The sequence below is a fragment of the Martes martes genome, assembly GCF_963455335.1.
Source record: "Martes martes genome assembly, chromosome: 1".
NCBI classification, from domain to species: domain Eukaryota; kingdom Metazoa; phylum Chordata; class Mammalia; order Carnivora; family Mustelidae; genus Martes; species Martes martes.
Genome location: NC_137888.1, coordinates 58561483 through 58582299, shown reverse-complemented (window position 1 = coordinate 58582299; position 20817 = coordinate 58561483). Strand labels below are relative to the sequence as shown.

General features: G+C 40.4%; 1 protein-coding gene across 1 annotated transcript in view; it reads left to right on the top strand.

The window, feature by feature from the left end:
* CCDC80 (coiled-coil domain containing 80) overlaps window positions 1-17745 on the top strand; it is a 34101-nt gene extending 16356 nt beyond the window's left edge. Inside the window, exons 4-8 of the mRNA XM_080825457.1 lie at window positions 4211-4347; window positions 5918-6066; window positions 12321-12424; window positions 14926-15006; window positions 16025-17745. Of these exons, the coding sequence (XP_080681583.1) occupies window positions 4211-4347; window positions 5918-6066; window positions 12321-12424; window positions 14926-15006; window positions 16025-16371 (818 nt within the window). The 3' untranslated portion in view covers window positions 16372-17745. The remainder of the gene's footprint in view (window positions 1-4210; window positions 4348-5917; window positions 6067-12320; window positions 12425-14925; window positions 15007-16024) is intronic.
* Window positions 17746-20817: the final 3072 nt, after the last annotated feature.

Sequence of the window (20817 nt, the reverse complement as noted above, 5' to 3'; positions counted from 1 at the left end):
AATAAATAAATCTTTAAAAGAAATGCATATTCCTGGGCCTCACCACCAGCCACTCGGATCCAATTGGTCTGGATCCAAGGATTGTAATGTTAACAGGTGCCCCAGGTGATTGTGATGAAAGTAGACAGTGGATCATGCTTTGAAAAACTGCTGGAGGAGATAAACTCCTGAAGCAGCAGAGAGGCTGATGCTATCCAGGGACATTGGTGGAATGCCTAAACTCAGGTAGGACAGGTGGGAGGAGGAGATATACCATGAATACCAACAGAGGAGAAGCCATCATGGATGGGAGCTTCGAACATAATGCCTGGTACACATTTGGTGATTAATAAGTTGTGGCTGGAGCTGAATTTTTCTGTGGGGTCATTACTGTCTGTAGTCAGACATGGAAGAACAAAGACGTGAAGGAATCTTCCACTACCTGAAATTGGCCACTGACTTTTGGAATTGAGGTCCTTCAAGGATGGAAAGCCAGGCTAATGCCCCCCTTGCAGGACAGGTCCCCACCAGCATGTAACAGAGTTCACGCTCCCTTCTGTCCCTCCTCAGTCACCTTGCATCAGGAACAATCTGTTTGGGATAGACAAATCCCACCAAATGGATCTGGGTCTGGGAATCCATTTAATGGGATCAAGACCATGTGGACTGTTTATAGGATGTGTCCTAAAGAATGCTTGCTTCTAAGCCCTGTGAATGAGGACTGGAGGGCTTTGGCAAAACTTGGATAAATATAACAAGAAGATGGCAGATTTATGCTGCATTTCCAGCCTGAAGAGAGCCTCATGCTCACCCAGTTCCATCTCAGCCCTGACTGAGAATGAATGCAGAGCATAACAGAGACCTGGAGCAGGGGAGGCAGCTGGAGCTGGGAGTTGGCCTCGCCCGTACCTTGCTCAGAATTGGGCCAGAGGGGAGCTCTGGCGGAGAGTTGCACCCATCCTTGCAGCCACCGTTGATCGGTGCTTTCATTGGTTTTGGGGGGGCAGATGCTCTTCCTTGACACAAACATTCATTTGGGATCTTAGATATTCTGTAGTCTGGAAATGTAAAGTGTTTTATGTTTGATGTCGAGTCAAAACGGTTTCAGAAAATATTTCAGTTGAAAGGAAAAACCAGACCGTGTAAATTGGTTTCTTGCTATATCCCAGTTAGAGCGAAGTTTGGCTTAAATTTTGGTCATAGGTCCAATCTATCCTTGAGTGAGACATATTTTGGTCAACTAGAGAGAATGCTGGAGAAGAGCGAGGTCATATTACCTAAGGCTTAACCTTCACTCTGTTATTAACTAGTGATGTGTATTTGAGCAAGTTGATCCCCTCGTGGGCTCTGTGATAGGTTTATCCTCTGGGAAAAAGACTTTGAGACTCTGAGATTTGCATGCACAGGAAGAATGGGGAGTATTTTCAGGAATGATGCTTATGAGAGGCGAGGGATACAAGAGAACAGAGAGGGAATTTCAATTGTACTACGGTCGACTCCTTAGAGTGGTCCCCTTCGAGGCAAGGGGGACATCTTCTAGATCTGAATGTGGGCTGCCCCCTAGTTAAGAGTGTGACTTGGGGCAAAGGCAGCTCTTTTCTAAGGAGAGTGATTTCCAGAGAGGGAATCATCTGCTCAGCTCCACAGTGGCCTTGCTTCTGAAGGTGGGATCTGGACCGCAAACCACAGGGTCTGCTTGAGTTCCTGTTTCATATGTTTCCGATATTATTTTTTCTTAATAATGTGACTGGATTGTGCCAGATAACATTTGCACCACTTCTCTATTGCCACAATAAGGTTTTGTAATGAAGACCCGCATACTTCAGTGGCGTGTAATTATTAAACATTGAGTCACACATCTGTAAGGTTCTGCTCATGGCTTGGTGGGCCTCAGTGAGACTGGTCCATGTACTTGCAGTCCTGCTGATTTTAGTTGGACTTGATCACTTTACGGGCCAACTGGTGTTGGCTGATCTGGAGTGGCCCTGTCTGGGCTGAGGCCAGGGTAAGTTGTGTACCTTATCCTTCAGAAGGCTAGTGTGGGTGTTGTTCTCATGGCCATGGTAGAGGCAAGAGCAATCCCAAATGTACAGGCCCAGTTCTATTCTCTGGGTCATGCGTGCTGACATCAGCTAGCATCGGCCAAAGCAAGTTGTATAGATGACCTGAGAATCACGAGGCAGGACAGTTTAACTCATTCACCTTAATGAGGATCTTCAGTTACTGAGCCAAGAGTCTAATATGGAGAGGGGTGGTGAATAGGGGCCGTCTTTGAAATCTGCTACAAGCTCCAACTTCCTTCCATCTCATTATCCATTCAGTGGTTTTTGTAACTTCCTCTGTTAGGTAGATATAATGGTCTAATTTTAATTTTAGTTAGGAACTTGAACTCCAACCAAGTCACTTATCTCTGAATCCAGGGCCCAGCATAGATTTAGCTCAGGGTACTGACAACAAATATTTTGTTGAATGAACAAAAGCAAAAATGACTATATATTGGGAATTAAAAATGGTGATCCCTAGTTTCTAGATAAAACTTGGTTTGTCAGGTTTTAGAATTATCAGTTGTTAAAAACATTTTTGAAATCAGTTTTTAATGATTTACCTTATTATTATTATTATTATTAAGTATAAACTATGTTCCTTGTTAAATTTTAACCACTATAGCCATGTGTGGAATAAACAGTGAACGTTTCCACCTCACCTTTTCCATTTCCTAGAGGCAGCCGTTGTTACCAGCCAGTTGTCCTTCTGGACATTCTCTGGTGTCTATTCCTGTGCAGATGTGTTTTCTTTTGTTTTATTTCCTTTTAACCAAGAATAACATCCACTATGCATTTTCTTCAGCAACTTGTTTTTTTTTTTTGCCCAATGAGACATATTAAACAAAAACCAACATGAATCTGGCAATTCTTTTTCATCACTTTGTAATTAATTAATGGCAGCAAAAATGTGCATTTAAAAACAGTTTATATGCATGAAGCATGTCATTTTTTATTTTGCAGACAGTGCTTTGTCCTCATATAAGCTATCAGCTCCCATGCCCTTGAACCCCCTCCATGAAGAACTGTCCCAATCTCGGGGAGGAAAATTGATTCTTTCTCTTTGTGTTTTGATCTTCTTTGGGGGAAATCAAGTTCCTTGTTGGTATACTCTTAGTGATCCTCATCAAATAAATCAAAGTAACAGTTAACTTGTAATCATCTCCTTTTTATCCATAAAAGAGTAATGGTCTATGGTACTCAAGCTCTATAAGCTCTGTATCTGCAAAGCTGTGTTTGTTTCTACTATGATATTACTCATTGGGTAGTAATGTGGATAGTAACTGGTAGAGTCTTTTCACTAATAGATCTATTATCACATATTTGCTAACTTTAATTTTTTCACATTTTTTAAGGACAGGGGATTATTTTGGAGAGGAAAATTTTTTATAGGGTTGAGGGAAACACTGGGACGTGTAAGGGAAGGAAGTAGCATTTTCATCTCAGAAATGTGAAAATCATTTCCAGAGACATAGGAGTTGCCATGTTCATACTTCTCATCAACCTAGTGACATCTTCGAGAACCATTTCAAATTATAATAATTTATTTTTAGGATTTAATGTTAAAAAAATACATAATGGTTAAAAACTATCATACATCTAGTAACACTTGGCTAAAAATGGTATTCACTTACAACATTTGTATTATGAAAAGCCCTACATTTCTGGAGTTAAAATGAACCTGTGGCCAGGCTTGAACATAGGGTTATTTTTCTCTATAGCAACAACATAGTTCACTGAGTCCCAAAGTGATTCTCTAATAAAAGTGAAGAAAAGACACAGATTTTAGACTCAACTAAATAAATAAAACTAAAATAAATTTTAAAACTCCTTGGTGAGGTGGGGTGATGACTCATTCCCAGGATAGAATTGGCAGTCATCTTCCAGGGATGACTCAGCTGCCTTCACTCTCACTTTGTGTCTTCTGATTCACTATGACCAAGGTAGGCGGAGGTGGGGCTTGATCATCTTAGAAGACTGACTTTCAAAATTAAGTTTAGTCATTTATTTCTATATTTACTTATACACTTGGGAAACTTTTGTTCAAACAGAATGTTAGTTGAATGTGTGCAACTAATGAAAGCTGTTCTAATGAACTCAGGATGGAGACCCGGAGCCATCACCCATTCGCTTCCCACTTATTTCTGTCATGTCACACCTATATTTATTCACATTTCATTTGCCTTAAGATAATGAAAAACCCATGCGAGTGGTGGATGATGAGGACTTGGTAGACCAGCATCTCATTGGTGAGCTGAGGAAAGAGTACGGAATGACCTATAATGACTTCTTCATGGTGCTCACAGATGTGGACCTGAGAGTCAAGGTATGGGTTTCTGTTTTAGGTGATACAGTTATATTCCTTTGAATACAACTCGGAATTTTTTTGCCAGTGAATCTATTAGACATATGAATAAGCACAAATAATTTTATAGGTGGGAAGGTTTGGGAATGGTTCAGATATTCCACATTACCTTATAGAATTTGTGCCTAGAAATGCAGTCTATGGAAAGAGCTTGGTTGGATGGTCTCCTGTGGCCCAGCGGTTTGACTCAGACCAAATTCAGTGTCAAGCATTCATGAACACTGGTTGAATAGCTATGATTTGCCAGGCGCAAGGGATAAAAGGTGAAGAGTATTTGGCTTCTTCCTTCAGGAAAGCCAGATTGAACATGACCTACTCTGGAAGGGCCTGGAAGTTTACCTTCTGATTCAACATGGACAAGACAGCAGGGTTTTATACCTACTTTCTTCCTATGCTTAGGGACAGAAGTTCTGAGCCATGAAAAACTGTGCCATGTAGTAACACTAATAATAATTATAATTATTATAATTTCTGAGATAAATAACAAGTATTACTTTTATTTCCCAGAAGAAAAAGAGAGGCCCAGAGTGGTTGAGTAACTTGCCCAAGTTCACCCAGTTAGCATTGCACTCCCTACCCATACGGGTGAGCTCCAGATCGCATCTCTGAACTATTCTTGTACACCAGTAGCGTACCATGCTTACGTGAAAATCATCAGGGAAAAGGTCACCAGGACTACCAGAATAGCTGATCTGTCTTGCAGTATTCTTCTGGATCTGGAGAGCGGTCCATTTATTAATCCATTCCTCACTTGTGTTGCCCCACCTCTAAGGCTGGGCTAGATGGGTCCAAAGGTTTCTGCCGGCTTTCGCATTGTAGTTTACTCAATTCCCACTGGAGGCATAGATCCAAGCCAGGTCCAGACTTCTCTCTAGTTTATGTTGCCTATGCTCAGCCAGCCCTCAAATCCATCTTAGGTTGCTGTTGTAAGTCCAGACAGCTAGGATCCAAGAAACTGAATGGCATTATCTTGAAGTTGGATTCCAACTTTTTTCTAGGAATACATATACGAACATGACCTAATTTTAAGTGACACTTGCTCAATAAAACAGTCTCTGGGAATCACAAAGAGTGTATGTAGATTCCTGATGGTCAAAGAACAGTCCTCCTCATAGTGCAAAATTACCATTATAGTTCATGTCAGATGCTCTAAAAGGTTATTCCATTCCCGTGTTGGTTACAGTATTTCTTACCTTCCCTCCAGTTGTGCAGTGAATAGGAATCAGTTTAGTCCCAGAGATAGGGAAGCAAACCTAAGATACATGTAATGAGGAAGGCATGGACCCTTTCCAACAAATGTATGCAATTAAGAAATTCTCGTAAAAGGTAAGGGACAGTTGTTTCATGGATTCTGAACCTCAAAGCATCAGCAGAGGTACTTTTGAAGAAGACAGTTTAGTTTATGAATCAATGTACCCTCTAGGCTCTGATTTCTCCAGTGCTCTCTTGAGTCCTCCCAGGCTCTCTATCCTTCAAACAGAGGGGAGAATCACCCTTATACACTATATGCTTTCTATTCTTTCTGAAACAGCAATACTATGAAGTGCCCATATCAATGAAGTCCGTGTTCGATTTGATCGATACGTTCCAGTCCCGTATCAAAGACATGGAAAAGCAGAAGAAGGAGGGCATTGCTTGCAAGGAAGACAAGAAGCAGTCATTGGAGAACTTCCTATCCAGGTACCCCACCTTTGGAGACCCTGAGGAGGCAGGTGGGAAGGTGTTCTGGGTGAGCTAATAAAAAGGTCAAGGAAACATGAAGTAGACCTGTGTGCAGACCCTCCCTGGTGAAATGTCTGTCTGCTTCATAGCCCCTGGCCACGGGGCTTAGTCTTTTCTAAGGGCTCTGGTCATAATGTTGACTGGGGTCAGCTCTGAGCTTGATTGTTGATTTGGTGGCTTTGGATAGGTCTTTTCTCTCTCTCTGCTCCTCTTGGGGCACAGAATAGAGAATTCTGACCTGGGAGGTTTCATTTATTCCACCAGTGAATTTAGAGGGCTTCGTACACAGCGTTTTTATTTTGCATGTTTATTTATTAGGTCACTCTGGTTCCAAACAGGATTTGGAACACTGTCCTTGATTTTCTGCTTCTTTCTAACTCTTTAGAAAACAATAAAAACCCCCTCTAGGACCTCAAAAGGAAAAATCCTCTTGACCCAGCTCCCTGATTCCCTGAGGAGTAGGGTTTATTGAAAACCATTGTATGAAAATTTCAATAAAGACATGGAGAAGATTGTTTTAGAAAATTGCTCTACTTTCTTCCTTCTCCATCACTTCCCTCATGTTGGATAAAAATTCTACAGGGCTTTTGGGGTTCTAGAAGGTGAAAACTGCAGAAATTCCTCCCACAACAAATAAAGGCACAGAAATCTCAGTGTAACATCTCCTCTCCTCACCTCCCACACCTAGTTGTACTGTGTGACCAAGACACTCCAGAAATGGAGCAAGAACTTACTTGGAGACTCATTAACTTGGAAACTGCGTATTCTCCATTCGTGAGTTGGAAAATCAAGAATGCTATGACTAGTAAGTGGATAGATCATCTGAATTCCTCTAGATTCAGGAGGCTTGGGTCTCTTAAAAGAGAACCTCATGATGTGTAAAGAGCATAGGACTTCTTGTTCATCCAAGTTTGGGGTCTGCAATTTATTAGCTATGTTGATTTCTCTATGCTTCTCAATTAACCTTCCTTAAAAATCTCACCCATAAAGGAGACTATTAGCAAGTAGACCTGCCTACAGACTACATCCCAGGATTGCTGGGATCACTTTTTTTTTTTTTTTTCTTTGAGAGAGTGCATGTACTGTAGCTGGGGGAGGGGCAGAGGGAAAGGGAGAGAGAAAATCTTAAGCAGCTCCACACCCAGCAGAAAGTCCAATAGGGGGCTCCATCTCATGACCCTGAGATTATGACCTGAGCCAAAATCAACAGTCAGACACCTAACTGAGCCATCCAGGTGCCCCAGGTGACCACTTTTTGCATGCTCACCTCTGTGCCAAGCACTTCATCTTCCTTTCCAACTTTAATCTTTATAAACAACCGTAGGATCTGAAGACTGTAACTATTGCTGTCGTGCAGATGGGACAACTGAGGCTAATGGAGATTAAGTAACTAACTTTCTGTCAACGTTGAGCTAGTGCCAGCTCTAGGACTGAATGGCCCTAGTAGAATCTGGCTCCTAAAGTTCACATTCTTATCTGATACTCCTTTTGAAAATATAATGTGAATTATTTTTAGTCTTGGAGCCAGAAGCCCAGAGTTTGAAGCAAAGGGAGACATCCCTAAAACCACAGGATTTCAGAGCTGAAAGGAACTTGAGGTTCTTCCTTCATTCAAATTTTCAGGGCAGTGCAAGCATCTGGACTGAAGAGAGAAGGGGTGTGCTTTTATAAGGACTTAAGGTTCAAATTAGTCTTCAGGCCAGTCTCTTGACTCTAACACAGTCTCTAAGGACTCTAACACTCCACTGGGCAGTTGGCCCTTTGTCTAGTCTTGGGGGCACTGAAATATCAGCTTCTGGTCCAAGGTCATCCCTCTCTATGGCACTGACTTACAGGATTGATGAGAAAAGCTTTCTGTTGCCCTTGAGGTGTTTTTCTTCCTTTTCCTTCCTTCCCCTGCACTCCCCTTCCTTTCCTCCCACCCCTCCCACCTTTCTTCCTTCCTTCCCCCTCTCTGTTCCCTCCCTCCCTCCCTCCCTTCCTTCCTTGCTTCTTTCCTTCCTTCCTTCCTTCCACCTTTCTTTTGGCAGACAAGATTCTTAGAAGTTCACTTTTGATTTTCACAATTAGTGTCAAATATATCCAAGTAATAAATTTAAGACCACAGTTCTCTCTTAAACTTTTAAGTTAGGCTTTTAAATCCTATTATTCTATTTATAACCTAGCAAACTTTAGCTATCAGTTTTAAGGGGCTTTGAATAATGTTTGATCTTGCTTACAAAGGCCATAATTAAACAATTTTATTATTTCAAACAGCCATTTTTACATTTAATATGTATTTTTGAATTGTTTGACATAAACAAACAAAACCTTGCTGAGTACTTAAATGATCCAGTAATCTTGTAAATACAGTGACTCCAACGTTTTCTCAGATATTCCAGTAACTGAATGTGACTTAAAACCACACATCTAAGCCAATCACTCAATTACACATTTTAATCATAGTCTTAGGGTTGTCATTTTATTAAACTAAATTCTCTTAAATTTCACAATAACATAAATTATGTATATAAAGACCAGGATCCTTCTTAGAAATATAGATTATCACTATGATTCTTTGAAAACCTTCTCTTCTTAGTTCTAAATTTTCCAGAACTAAAAGATGCTTACCTGCTGAACCAACCCTGTAAACTCAGGTTGCCTGCCCTAAACAGCAGGCAGTTACCACCCAGTTCGTTATTGTTATTTACAGCCAAGGATTTGGGCCAGCCGGGAGACCTGCAGCTACAGACATTCTGAGAGATTTTTCCTACCATCTCCAGGCAGGCTGTCTTTTTATAATTACTGTGTCACGGGTTTCAAACCTTGACAGGAAAGCTTGACATTATCTCAATTTCGATCACACACAAATCTTGCAGCATTCATTCTGGTTGATCATGCATCCAAATCTGGCCTATCTTTGATTTTTAAGACTTGTATGCACATTTTTCATCTAAAACCTTTTGTATTGGGCAGGACACTATGACATGTAAATGTATTTTCCTTCGAATATCAGAGCCTTATATGTATTCAGTACTATGTCAGGAAAAGGCATCTGCTGCAGATACTCAGAATGGATGTAATTATAATTTGGATGTCCTATAACCGTGCATGATTTGTGATTGCAACTCATTCAATCACTGTGCTGATAATTATCATTGATCTTAAAAGTCAAAGCGGAATCGTGTATTATTACCTAGAGGCATGAGTAGATTCCTGAGTTAGATTCCTGGTATCTCCATGTATTAGCTGTGTGACCTTGGGTTGATGACTTAACTCCTCCAGGTTTTAGTTTTTCATTTGCAAAATGTGAATAATAAGTGTACCTATTCTTAAGATTGCTGTGAAAGGTAAATTCAATACTAGAGGTAATGATGGGGGATGGGGCATCTGGGTGGTTCAGTCCATTAAGCGCCTGCTTTAGCTCAGGTCACAATCCTGGGGTCCTGGGATGGAGCCCTGCATCTGATGCCCTGCTCGGCAGGGAGCCTGCTTCTACGTCTCTCTCTGCCATTCCCCCCATTTCTGCTCTCTGGATCTCTCTATCTCTCTGTCAAATGAATAAATAAAATCTTTAAAAAAAATAAGACAAACAAAAAATAAAGGTAATGATGGACCACAGGTTAGTGCAAAGTGAGTAATCAACGAATGCTGGCTATCGGTAGTGTTAGGACCAGTTATTCAGCTCCTAGTTAGAAAACTTTGTCATGAAGAGAGAGGACAGAGGAGATTTAGTAAACACCTCAGGATTGAAACCAGGCAGAGAGAACGGAAAAAAAAAATTTTTTTTTTAAATAGAAGTTCTATAAATAAATGAATATCCAATCGGAATTTTCCTTCACATTTGCTGAGTTGTTGGTGAGTCTACACAGCCTGGTTTCAGCTGACCAGACTCTGAAGCCGGTCTGGTCTTCAGTGACACTCATCTGGTTCAGGCTATAATTACGTTTCTCTGAGACAGAAGCCCCAAAGAGTGGGCAAATGCACACTAATTTGGGAGTGCCAGTTAAGAGAAGCAAACGCACACACAGCTCATAGAATTTTTATTTACTGATACGTTAAAGTGACAGGAGAACAATTTGTCTGAAATAAGGATCTGGGCCACATTGACATCTCTTGTTACACCCTGTGGAAATTATTTCCTTCAGTGTTTTAAGCTGGAGCCTCGTATCTTAACGTGAAGGTCCGTGGGAGAAAGAATCATTCCTTAGGGGAAATGACCTTTGCCTGGTTGTGTCTGCGACAGGGAGTCTCAGATCCTGTCCCTGTCTAATCAGGACAGCATCCAGTGGTGCACACCGGTAAACAAGCCAAAATATACCTCACCCAAAATAGCTCCTTCGAGGATACCCTACGGCTCTGTGTGAGGCCAGGAAGGCTGGCCTGGTTTGGATGCTGGCTGGGGGCCGGGTGGGGGCGGGGCAGTGCTGGGCTGGCATGCCTCCTAAGGAAGCAGAGAGGGTACAGGAGACCCATGTTTGTGATCCGACAGCAGTCACTGTTCTCTTTCCCAGGAGGTCTTGGACAGTCTCAGACATTCCTCTCCCCTCCTCCATGCTAAATACATTCATCTCCCTATTCTCAGTGGACATTTCAGTTTTTCTTTCCCTTTGAAGAGAAACAAGCAGAGGAAGCAAATGTAATGTCACAGCAAGCAGTTTTTGGCAAGCCTTGCTACAGGCGTCCATTGAGAGGTTGTATTTCATCAGACTATCATTTTCTCTCATTCACCCAAACCACTATTCCCCCAAGAGGCCATTTTCTTTGGGGTTGAAAACTCTCATGTTCACTGTGAGGCTAGAATGGGCACAGGGAGAGAAGTCGTGAATATAATCAACTGGCTTCCAGCTCAGCGAGGGTACTAACATCCCCCGGTTGTCTGCACAGAAGGCAGAACGCAAAACCCCTCCCCTCCAGCGAAAGGGGAATTGGAGACAACTCCATACTGTTAGCCCTTGGTGCATACCCTCTCCTTCCTATCTCCTGAGGGACCCTGACTGCATCAGCCAAGCACCAGGATCTCTGAGGGTGATAAACTAGAGAAACCATTAGTACCAACTGTTTGATTTACTAGTTTGGCAAATTACTTCTCTTCTCTAAGCCCCATTTTGTCATCCATCAAATGAAGACAATAGGCTGTGCCTTCACTGACCTCTAATGATTTCCGTGTAGATGAATGTGAGCTATGAAATTATACACAAAGGATTAAATCACTTATCATATGGCATTTGGTAGATAAATGTCTGAGGTCTCTTCATAGACAACATCCTCCATCTAGAAGCCCACAAATCAAGCCACTATCTATATCCGTGCCCTCGTGTGGACAACTTACCCTGATGGGTTTTAATTTAATTCTTAGGTGTTATGAGCTCTTTGAAGTAGATGCTATTTTTGGTTCAGAGATAAGGAAAAACTGAGACTTGGATGAACTCAGTGACACGCTCAAGGAACCCAAAAAGTTAGCAGTGACAAAACATGAACTCAGGTTATAAGACAAAAGTTTTCCACTACCCTACAGTGTCAGAGCAGAAACAGGTTTACTGTACTATATGCTGAAATCCTAGGCTCAAGGGGTAGCCCATCCCACTTTGCAGGAGGGCTCTATAATGTTGGTTCTCTAGCTGGTAGGCTACCTTTTAGAACTTGCGTTTGCCAATGGATGAACCACTGGCTACCGAAAAAGATACCTAGGGCTTTGTTTTTCCAGGAATCCTCCCTGACTCTTTGAACCACTTCCCCATTTTCCTTCTTGCTGTCACTGTCACCCTGTCACTGTCATCTACTTTAAATTTAGTTCTCTTGTTCTACTCTATTTCTGTCTCTACATTTGATTCTTGACCCCCTCCAAGCCCTAGTGAACTCTATTAGAACTTGAGTTTTCTTCAGTTCTTCTGATTCCCTCTTTCTGTGGTTACAATATAACATACCATTTTGGCCAGTCTTCATGGCATCTGAGGACCTCATGTCTCCCCAAGTGACCCTACTGGGTGTGGTGGCCAGACTCATGCCTGATGCTTCATGCAAATACCACAGTAGGCAGACCATGAAGTTATAACAGAAAAACTGCAAAAAATGTGGAAATGAAGTTTAATGGCTTTGCGGAACTATGAGATATTTCTAAGGGCCAGTGTTTTTTATTCTGGGCATAGGCAAACCCAACAGCCAAAGTGACTGCTTTCTTACATTAGCCTCTATTGTTCGAAGCAGTAATCACGGGCTCCTGTTTTTTCCAGGTTCCGATGGAGGAGGCGGTTGCTGGTGATCTCTGCCCCTAATGATGAAGACTGGGCCTATTCACAACAGCTCTCAGCCCTTAGTGGCCAGGCCTGCAATTTTGGTGAGTGGGAAGCCTCGTCATCACTGTTTTCCCATACCACCCTCTTCCCGGTCAATTCTAAAATGGAACATAGAAGCTTAGATCATCCAAATATTTCTCAGTCCAGACTGGAGATTCCCAGACACTTACTCAGTTGTATTGAGCATAAAGTTGCTTTCAGACTGGAGCCTTCATCAAATGCAGGGTTTTGGGGGGGTTTTGTTTTGTTTTGTTTTTCCTCAATATTCTCCCCTCTGGGGTTCTTTACTGAAGTGTTTGAAAAAACCTACTGTTTTACTTTCAGTGATCTGTATTATGTGCCTTCCGGTTTATTTGTTTTTGTTTTTGTTTTTTTTTAAACTTGTCTCAACATCATAAAACTCAGGTATCATCATTTACTTGGGTAATACTTAGCTACAAACACTGGGTCCTTCTCCATAGGTTAAATGTCTTTTGTAAAACAGGAATGGCTTTGAGAATTAATATATTAATGGAAGCATACTGTACTACATTGCTATTCCCTTAAAAAGGATTTTGATCTATAATTGGACAGAAAATACAGCAAGATCTGTCAAACAGAATCTTATTTTAGGACAAGTAGGTCAAAAAGAAACATAGTTTATTATTTATTTATTTTTTTGTAGTGAACTACTCAGTGTTTTAAAAACTAACATTTGCTTTCTTTACCAAAATTATTATCCTAGTGATCTAAAGTATCATTTTGAATAGGGATGCATACAAAGGAAAATGCATAGTACATAGAACTTACTACTACGATCAGTGGTGAAGCAAGGAGCTAAGGGCAGTTTCAAAACTGGAATTTACAACTGAAATCTCATTTAAAATGTACTTCTACAGAGGAAGAATTGTGACAGTCACGGCGGGGGAGGGGTATCTAGAAGCCACAGACTTCAAAAATTCCATTCCTAACTGGATTACAGATGAATCAGCATTATTTTGATACTTCTGCTAGGAAGAAGAATCATTTATTAGTTATAAAACTGTGCTTAATTTATTTTAAAAAATGGGGGTATAAGTTTTGTAAAGCATTAGCAGAGCCTGGGTCTTTACTATGACTCAGTATCTGTAAATTTAAATACATTTTAGTTTTAAGGTATGAAATAATAACTCAAAAGAGGCAGACAACAAGCTCATAACAGTAAAAACAACTAGAAAATTTAAAAAAAAAAGAAAATTCAGGAGTATTTTATGTATAGTCCTACTATCAAAGTTAATAAATAATGACTTTATATCAATATATAAGGTTGGGTTTTGTGTTTTTTTTTGTATTTTAAGTATATTTTAAACTGTTTGTAGCCACCAATGTTGCTAGGTAAGGCAGAAGTTTAGAGCAGTTAATAGCCCTTCACAATAAGAATGTAAATAAAATCATGGCTTACTTCAGCTGTCTAAAGACAGTTTTGGAACAGTTATTGGGTGATGTTTCATTTAATCTCTGCACACAGAACCTAAATCACATTAGTGCAAGCAAACCCTTTTGGAATATACAGGAAATGTAAACAAGTCCTATTTTCCAGGAATAATTAAATTCATGATCTTCCCTTTTGAAAACATGACTCAACGACATGGAGAACAGAATGCTTCACTTCCCTGGGAGAAGAGCAAAGACCACAAACTTTTTTTTTTTGGATAGCCTTTTGCTAGGATTTTAGCCCCTCCTTAAAACAGCCTCAAGCCATGGCAACTGTCAGTTTTCTCCTCTGAACAATAAACTCCATCGATATTCGTATTATTAGTCCCAAGTTATGACCCTGAATAGATTGGCATTTTGTCTAATACCACAAAATCTTGATATGATAAACTGACAGCCCCCTTGTCCTCCAGTTTTTTTTTTCTCCTGAATCCCTTGGTGTGCACTTCATCCTCAAAAGAATTCCAACAAGCTACCAAGGCATGACCTTCTCTCCTTTCCTGAAACTTTAGCTGTGGGTGGGTAGCACGCTGTGCTTACTTAAGTGCTTCTCCTTTGAATCCTCTAAGTAAGTGGTAAGAACCTGCCCTTTACACTGACAAACTTCTGTGCAAGAAAGCTGGAAATATTCCTTTAACAATCACACTGGATAGGTTCTGCTTTTTTCTCCAAGAGACAGTTGAATTAGCCCAGTAAATATCATCCACCTAAACTGTTATAACCTCAGGCATGACTTTTTTTCAGCACTCGAATCAGCTCAGATCATCCCAGATATTTAAATGTTCCGATGGCTTCATTTTTGTTTGTATTTAATAGAACCACAGTTTAAGAGCAAATTCTTCTATTTCCATCTACAAACAGAGCAAAACAAAACAAAAAACATATCTGACTCTGTTATTAATCCTAAATCTGAAATTAGGTCTTTTTCAAGGTTTTAAAAGTATTTAATGACTCTTTTTATAGAAAAAAATGGAGTACTTTGCCTAATCAAGTTATGTTCTTTTTAATGTAGAGATTCCTAATTGTCAGCTATTGGCCTTTGAAGGTAAAAGATGATTTACCAACTTTATGGTTTTCTTTTTCCTTCCAGGTCTGCGTCACATAACCATTCTGAAACTTTTAGGGGTTGGAGAGGAAGTTGGGGGAGTTTTAGAACTGTTCCCAATTAATGGTAAAGTGTTGTTCTTTTAAAACATTACTAACTACGGTTAAATTAAATTAAATTATATTAAACGGTATGCAAGCAGTGAGGAACCTTTAAGGTGAACGCAGTTCACTCAATTCATCCACCTCGTGTTTGCGCACAAGTGCATGTGCACACAAATGGGAAATAGGGTGCAATCATTAATATTGTTTTTAATAGAAAATCATAAGTGGCAGTAAAAGTATCCATTTTCTTAGCTAGAATAATGCTGTTTGTCTATATAGGACTTTATGACTTACAAAGCATTTTTATCTATGCCACCTCATTTAATTCCCACAATAATTTTATGAAGCTCATGGATCGTATTTTACTAATCCCCTTTTAATACATGGGCTCAGTACAGAAAGGCTCAGGGAAGCTGAAAGTAGATGACTAGTGACTCAAGTTTTCAGAAAGCAAATCAGTTCTTCCTTGCAAGATCAAGATCTTCACCAGAGATAGTGGCATAAACCCCTTGGCACGGAAAGCTTCAGCACCCTTCTCCTCCCCCTCCCCCTTTTCACTGACCATAATAGTTTAAATACATGTATCCACATCTTAGGTAATTGGTATTTTCCCCTTTGAGAAATTTTTTTTGTGATAAGATTTTCGTTCTAAAAAAAGCATCAAAAGGAAAGCCAAATTTGCAAAGAAGTAACTAAGCTAATTGGAAGTAAACTTAGAAATATCAACAATATAATCTTTGTTTGTGATAAACTTGAAAGAAGTTGATCTTGCCAGAATTAATTAAAGGACTGGTTTTATATTTTGTAACATTCCTATAAAAAAGACATCACATGTCCCAAAGTTTGACACTAATAATGTTGTAGAACATTAGAGACATTTAATTTCTGGTGGAAAAAGTTCAGCAACCTTCTTTAATTGGATTTTGAACCAAAGGACTCATGGGTCCTTTCTCTATTCTCATAGTGATTTCTTCTCATTTTGATCTTTGCTTGAGGGCTGACTGTTCAATCCACTAACAACTTTTCTAACGCTGTTCTAGGGAGTTCTGTTGTGGAGCGAGAAGACATACCAGCCCATTTGGTGAAAGACATCCGGAACTATTTTCAAGTGAGCCCGGAGTACTTCTCCATGCTTCTTGTTGGAAAAGATGGAAATGTCAAATCCTGGTATCCTTCCCCAATGTGGTCCATGGTGATTGTGTATGATTTAATTGATTCCATGCAACTCCGGAGACAGGAAATGGCCATTCAGCAGTCACTGGGAATGCGCTGCCCAGAAGATGAGTACGCAGGCTACGGTTACCATAGCTACCACCAAGGATACCAGGATGGTTACCAGGATGACTACCGTCATCATGAGAGTTACCACCATGGATACCCTTACTGAACAGAAATGCGTAACCTTAGCCCCAGCCAGTTTCCCCTGCAGTTGTTAAAGCCACAAGTGGCCAGCTATGTGAAGGAGTTTTTCCACACTGCCTACATTCCCTGCCTTTTTCTTTCTGTGTTCTTTCAAAATTAAATAAATAGCAAACTTTTGCCTACTCATGAGTTGTTATTAAAACCTTAAATCATAAAGATGTTTAAAAGAATGCTCCAGTTCTCTAACTGGAGGGGATCTGGTGTTGAATGGATAATTCCCTCTTCTTATATGATAGACACTATTTGGAATACAAAATTCTGTATAAAAGTATTTACACCTCTCATTTACTTCTTTAAAAGTATTCATTGGTAAGTAAAACTGATAAAGAAAATTAAAGATCACAGCGCAGATGTTTTCAGGAAACATCTGAACACATATAACAGAGGAAACAGCTTCTTAACACTTTTGGAAATGTCAGTTTAGAAATGATTGAGATGGCTCTGCTTTATATTGTGAGTTTCTTTCACAAAGCTTGATACCATAGGAATCCAGTGGTATTGGCCACCAAAGCCAGGAAAAGCACCAAACCCAGCTTTGCCATCATGGCCATTTCCTGCCCCGTTTCTCTTATCTTATTGTCTTTTCAGAGATAGATTAGAGAGCCAGGAAAAGGAGTCCCTACATCATCACCAGAATCGGGCACTGCAGCTGGAGGTGATACTTTCGGAATTTTGGCAAGTGCCATGGAATTGCTGGCACGGAAAAACGTGACCCTTCACACCTAGCTCCTCTCTACTTACTCATTAACAGAACTATTACTATACTGGCATCTCATAGAAGAAAATTACAAAGAAGGAGATTATATCCAAGGGTTCTTTTTGTTTTCAGAGGTAAATGTTACTGAGTTACAATGGACAGAAGTGTAGCTGGAGGGCAAAATACAATCTTTATCCCTGAAAAAGAGGATATGGCAATTCAAACTAAATATGCTCCCTTCCTCCCTCCCTTTTTCCTTTCCTTCTTTCCTACTTTTCTTTTTTTCAACAAACAAACAAACAAACACCAAGTAATACTACCAACAACCATCTGTGAACTTGCCCTGGGCAGTCAGTCTGATTCCCAGGCCTTTAGCATCCTAATGGTGCCAGCCTCTATCAATAATGGGGCCGCTTATTTTTTTGCTCCTCTTATTAATAATTAATTCTCCAAATCATCTTGTATTGGTTATTAACTCTAACAAGCATAGATATTAATAACTGCATTCAAGCCACATGTGAACAATAGCTCTTCTTAACTTATCTGTGCCTATTTGCACAAATTTGTCTTTATATCCTCTGGACTTTGTTATACATAATTATATTGTAAAAGTGGAATTTGTAGCTCAATAAACTTGAGAAATTCCTTATTTTGCCCTTCATTCTCCATGAAGACCATTCATTCTTACCTGTTTCATAGGCAACTGAGGTCCAGACAGTTCAAGTGATTTTAGAACACAGTTCCCTTATTGTGCTTATTCCCTTATTATTATGCTCCCATCCTCACCCCCTTCCATCATGAGAAGCTTTCTCCATCTCACTTTTTAGAACAGTCTATACCAGCTGCTCAAAGTGTGCTGGTGGGAGAACCAGGATGTTGTAATTGCTCTTAGATTACCAAGGTGAAGGATAGCTTAAAATCACCAATTAAAAAAAAAATGGATTTCATTACCATTGCTTCTGAAATTATGTAGGGACAATTTCTAAGTAAGAGGCCCAAAGAATCTCAAGTTCAGGAAATATAATAATGAGGGAGTTTGATCTTCCAAGGAAACCAAACATATAATAGAAAATTTACTTATAGAATAATATGAATAAGGTTCTAGCTTCTGCAACCAAAGAAAGACAACACTTTTTCATAACCCAAGATGACTTTTCACTGGCACTGCAATAATAATTAGCAATATGTCTGAACTCTCTTTCCTCCTGTGAGTAGGGCCAAGAAGCCATGAATCATCATTTGTCGTGCTGTAGATAAGCCATAGCTCAGCAAAGAGACTGAAACACATGCAGAGGAAAATGCTATTGGTAAATGCCCTCAAATCCTGTAATCTGTAAAAACACAAAGTACAAACGGGGGGATTAAAGAATGAAAAATTAAATGGGAGGATTAGAGAATGAGATCACCTGAATCTCTGTCTTCTGGGAGTCCAGATCGGGTCATTTGTAATCTAGGTATTTTTGTTCGTTGTTTGTTTTTTAATGTTCCTTCCAAACAACAGCAACAAAGAAAATATAGTTTTTGAGAATTATTATGGAATTACAGTATGTAGAAAGAAAACACCCAGGAGAGTGAGAGAAATCTGGAAGACTCTGAGGAGGCCAAAGTTGCTGGTTGTCGTAATTCACTTCCATGAATTTCCAGGAATTGTTTTTCACTGGAGAAATCACAGGGCAGAGAGATCCTTCCACAGAGGCAGAGACAGAAGCAGGCAGTCCAGACAGTGGAATCAGTAGAGCCCAGTTGGTTTCATTTTCTGAAGTAGAGTTAACATTGAAGTTCACACTGTCTCAACTTCTAGAGCCTTGGTGATAAAAACAGCTCAAGACCAGAGGCAATAATGGCTCGATGAGCACTGATGGATGATCTCAGTGTTCAATAATGTATGGAAATTCCAGAAGAGGAGAAGCCTCTTGAAAAGAACCCCTGTCTGTTTTTCTGCCACCACTAAGTCCCCTTTCCCTGCAGGATTGCTTTCCTTGCCTCTTTTTTCCACCTTGGGTGCCCTGTACTTAGTGATGTGGGGGGTGCAGATAGTGGGGTGTGCCTGATGAGTACTCTTAACGTCATGACAAAGTGAAGCACAGTTAAATGCTACTTCTTTTCAGTTCTCTCAAAGTTGGTGTAAATCTCCCAATGCCAAACTTTCTCTTGGTTTTGGACATGTTCTTAAGAACTCAGGAACAAAGGTTAGGACAGTGAGAGGCAAAGGGTCAGTTGTCATGGAATTCAAGGGAGTCATAAAATGGCCTCCGGACTTGGGAAAATAGCTGGTCCTCACTCTGCCACAGACTAACCTGTATGACCTGAGGTGAGTCATTCTGCCTTTGGGACTCAGTTCCTCATCTACAAAATGAGAGAGTAGGAATAAATATCTAACTTATCGTCTAACTCTATGGTATTTATGACTCTTTCTTGGCCTGTAGGGAGCAGGATGCTAAACTCAGAGGTTTCCTCTAATTGAACTAATGTTAAATTCATAGAGAACCCAGACTTCACTGAGGCGGATAGAGACTCCTAGGCCTGAGCCCCTTCTCCCCTTCCCGTCCACTGCTCTCCATTGCTCCTGCTGAGGTGGAAGAAAAAGACCAGATGCCCGTCCTGTTTGGATAGGAAAAGAAAAAGAAACAGTCTCCCGGGATGATTTACTACTCTCCTGAGATTTTATGCCTCCGCATAGATTTTTTAAATTTTTTTATTTTTTTATTTTTTTTTCTCCTCATAGATTATACTTCCACATGAAGGGGCCATTCGGCCTTGAGAGACCGCGAAAACATCCCGTTACCATCCCCTATCACCGTAACCATAAACACTCACCCCTAACCCAGTTGGGTGCTCAGCCTTTGGGAAAGGATCCCACTGAGCCTGCCAGCGATAGATAATAAAGCTACGTTTTCCCTGATTTCCGTGTGCTGCTTGAGATTCCTCAGTCACTTCAGATTTTCCAAAACATCATAGTTCAGACTCCAGTTCCAGGTTCCTATGGGAATGGGGAAATGTATTGAATAACTTCTTTCCAGCATGGTGCACTGCTGCAGCTGGACCCAATGGGCTCATCACCTCTAACACAGAAACCCTCATTATCTCCATAGAGCCAGACTGGAGCTTCCAAGACATTCAGGCTGGCAAAGACTGAGCATCTTTAACACTGATGGAGTCTCTCCAACAAGGCAAAACCTTGCTCTCTAACACAGTTTCCTAATGTGGCAACCATAGGCATCACCTCTCTGATATCCTGAAGTTTGGACAAACTGGGCTGTCCCTGATCAGACTGAAGAGACCTTAAATAATAGCACTTTCCTTCTAGAAAGCAAAAGAGTGATTCCCCATTCTTCTAATCTATGGGTTGATACATGTGACAAAGATGCTGGGTGAAGGGATAGGGTGATTTTAAGTAGCTAAAACTGACCGTGCACAAAATTTTCTTTGGCTTTCCATCTCTTCCATAAGAACCTTTTCCTCTCTTCTGGCCCTTTTCCCTTTTCCGGCCACTTTCTCATGACCTATTCTGGCTCAGAGATGGCTACAATTGATTAGGCATAACTGATAGGCTAAAGGTGCCACGCTTTCCAAGAATATCTACAATGCAAAGGGAAATCCTTGAAGGAGTGAGGCAGGGAACAAACCACTTCTGGAAGATTGTCAATCCCTAGAAGTAGCCTCACTTTTCAAAAATGTTAGAGAAAGAATAAATTCCTCTGTAGACCTCACTGT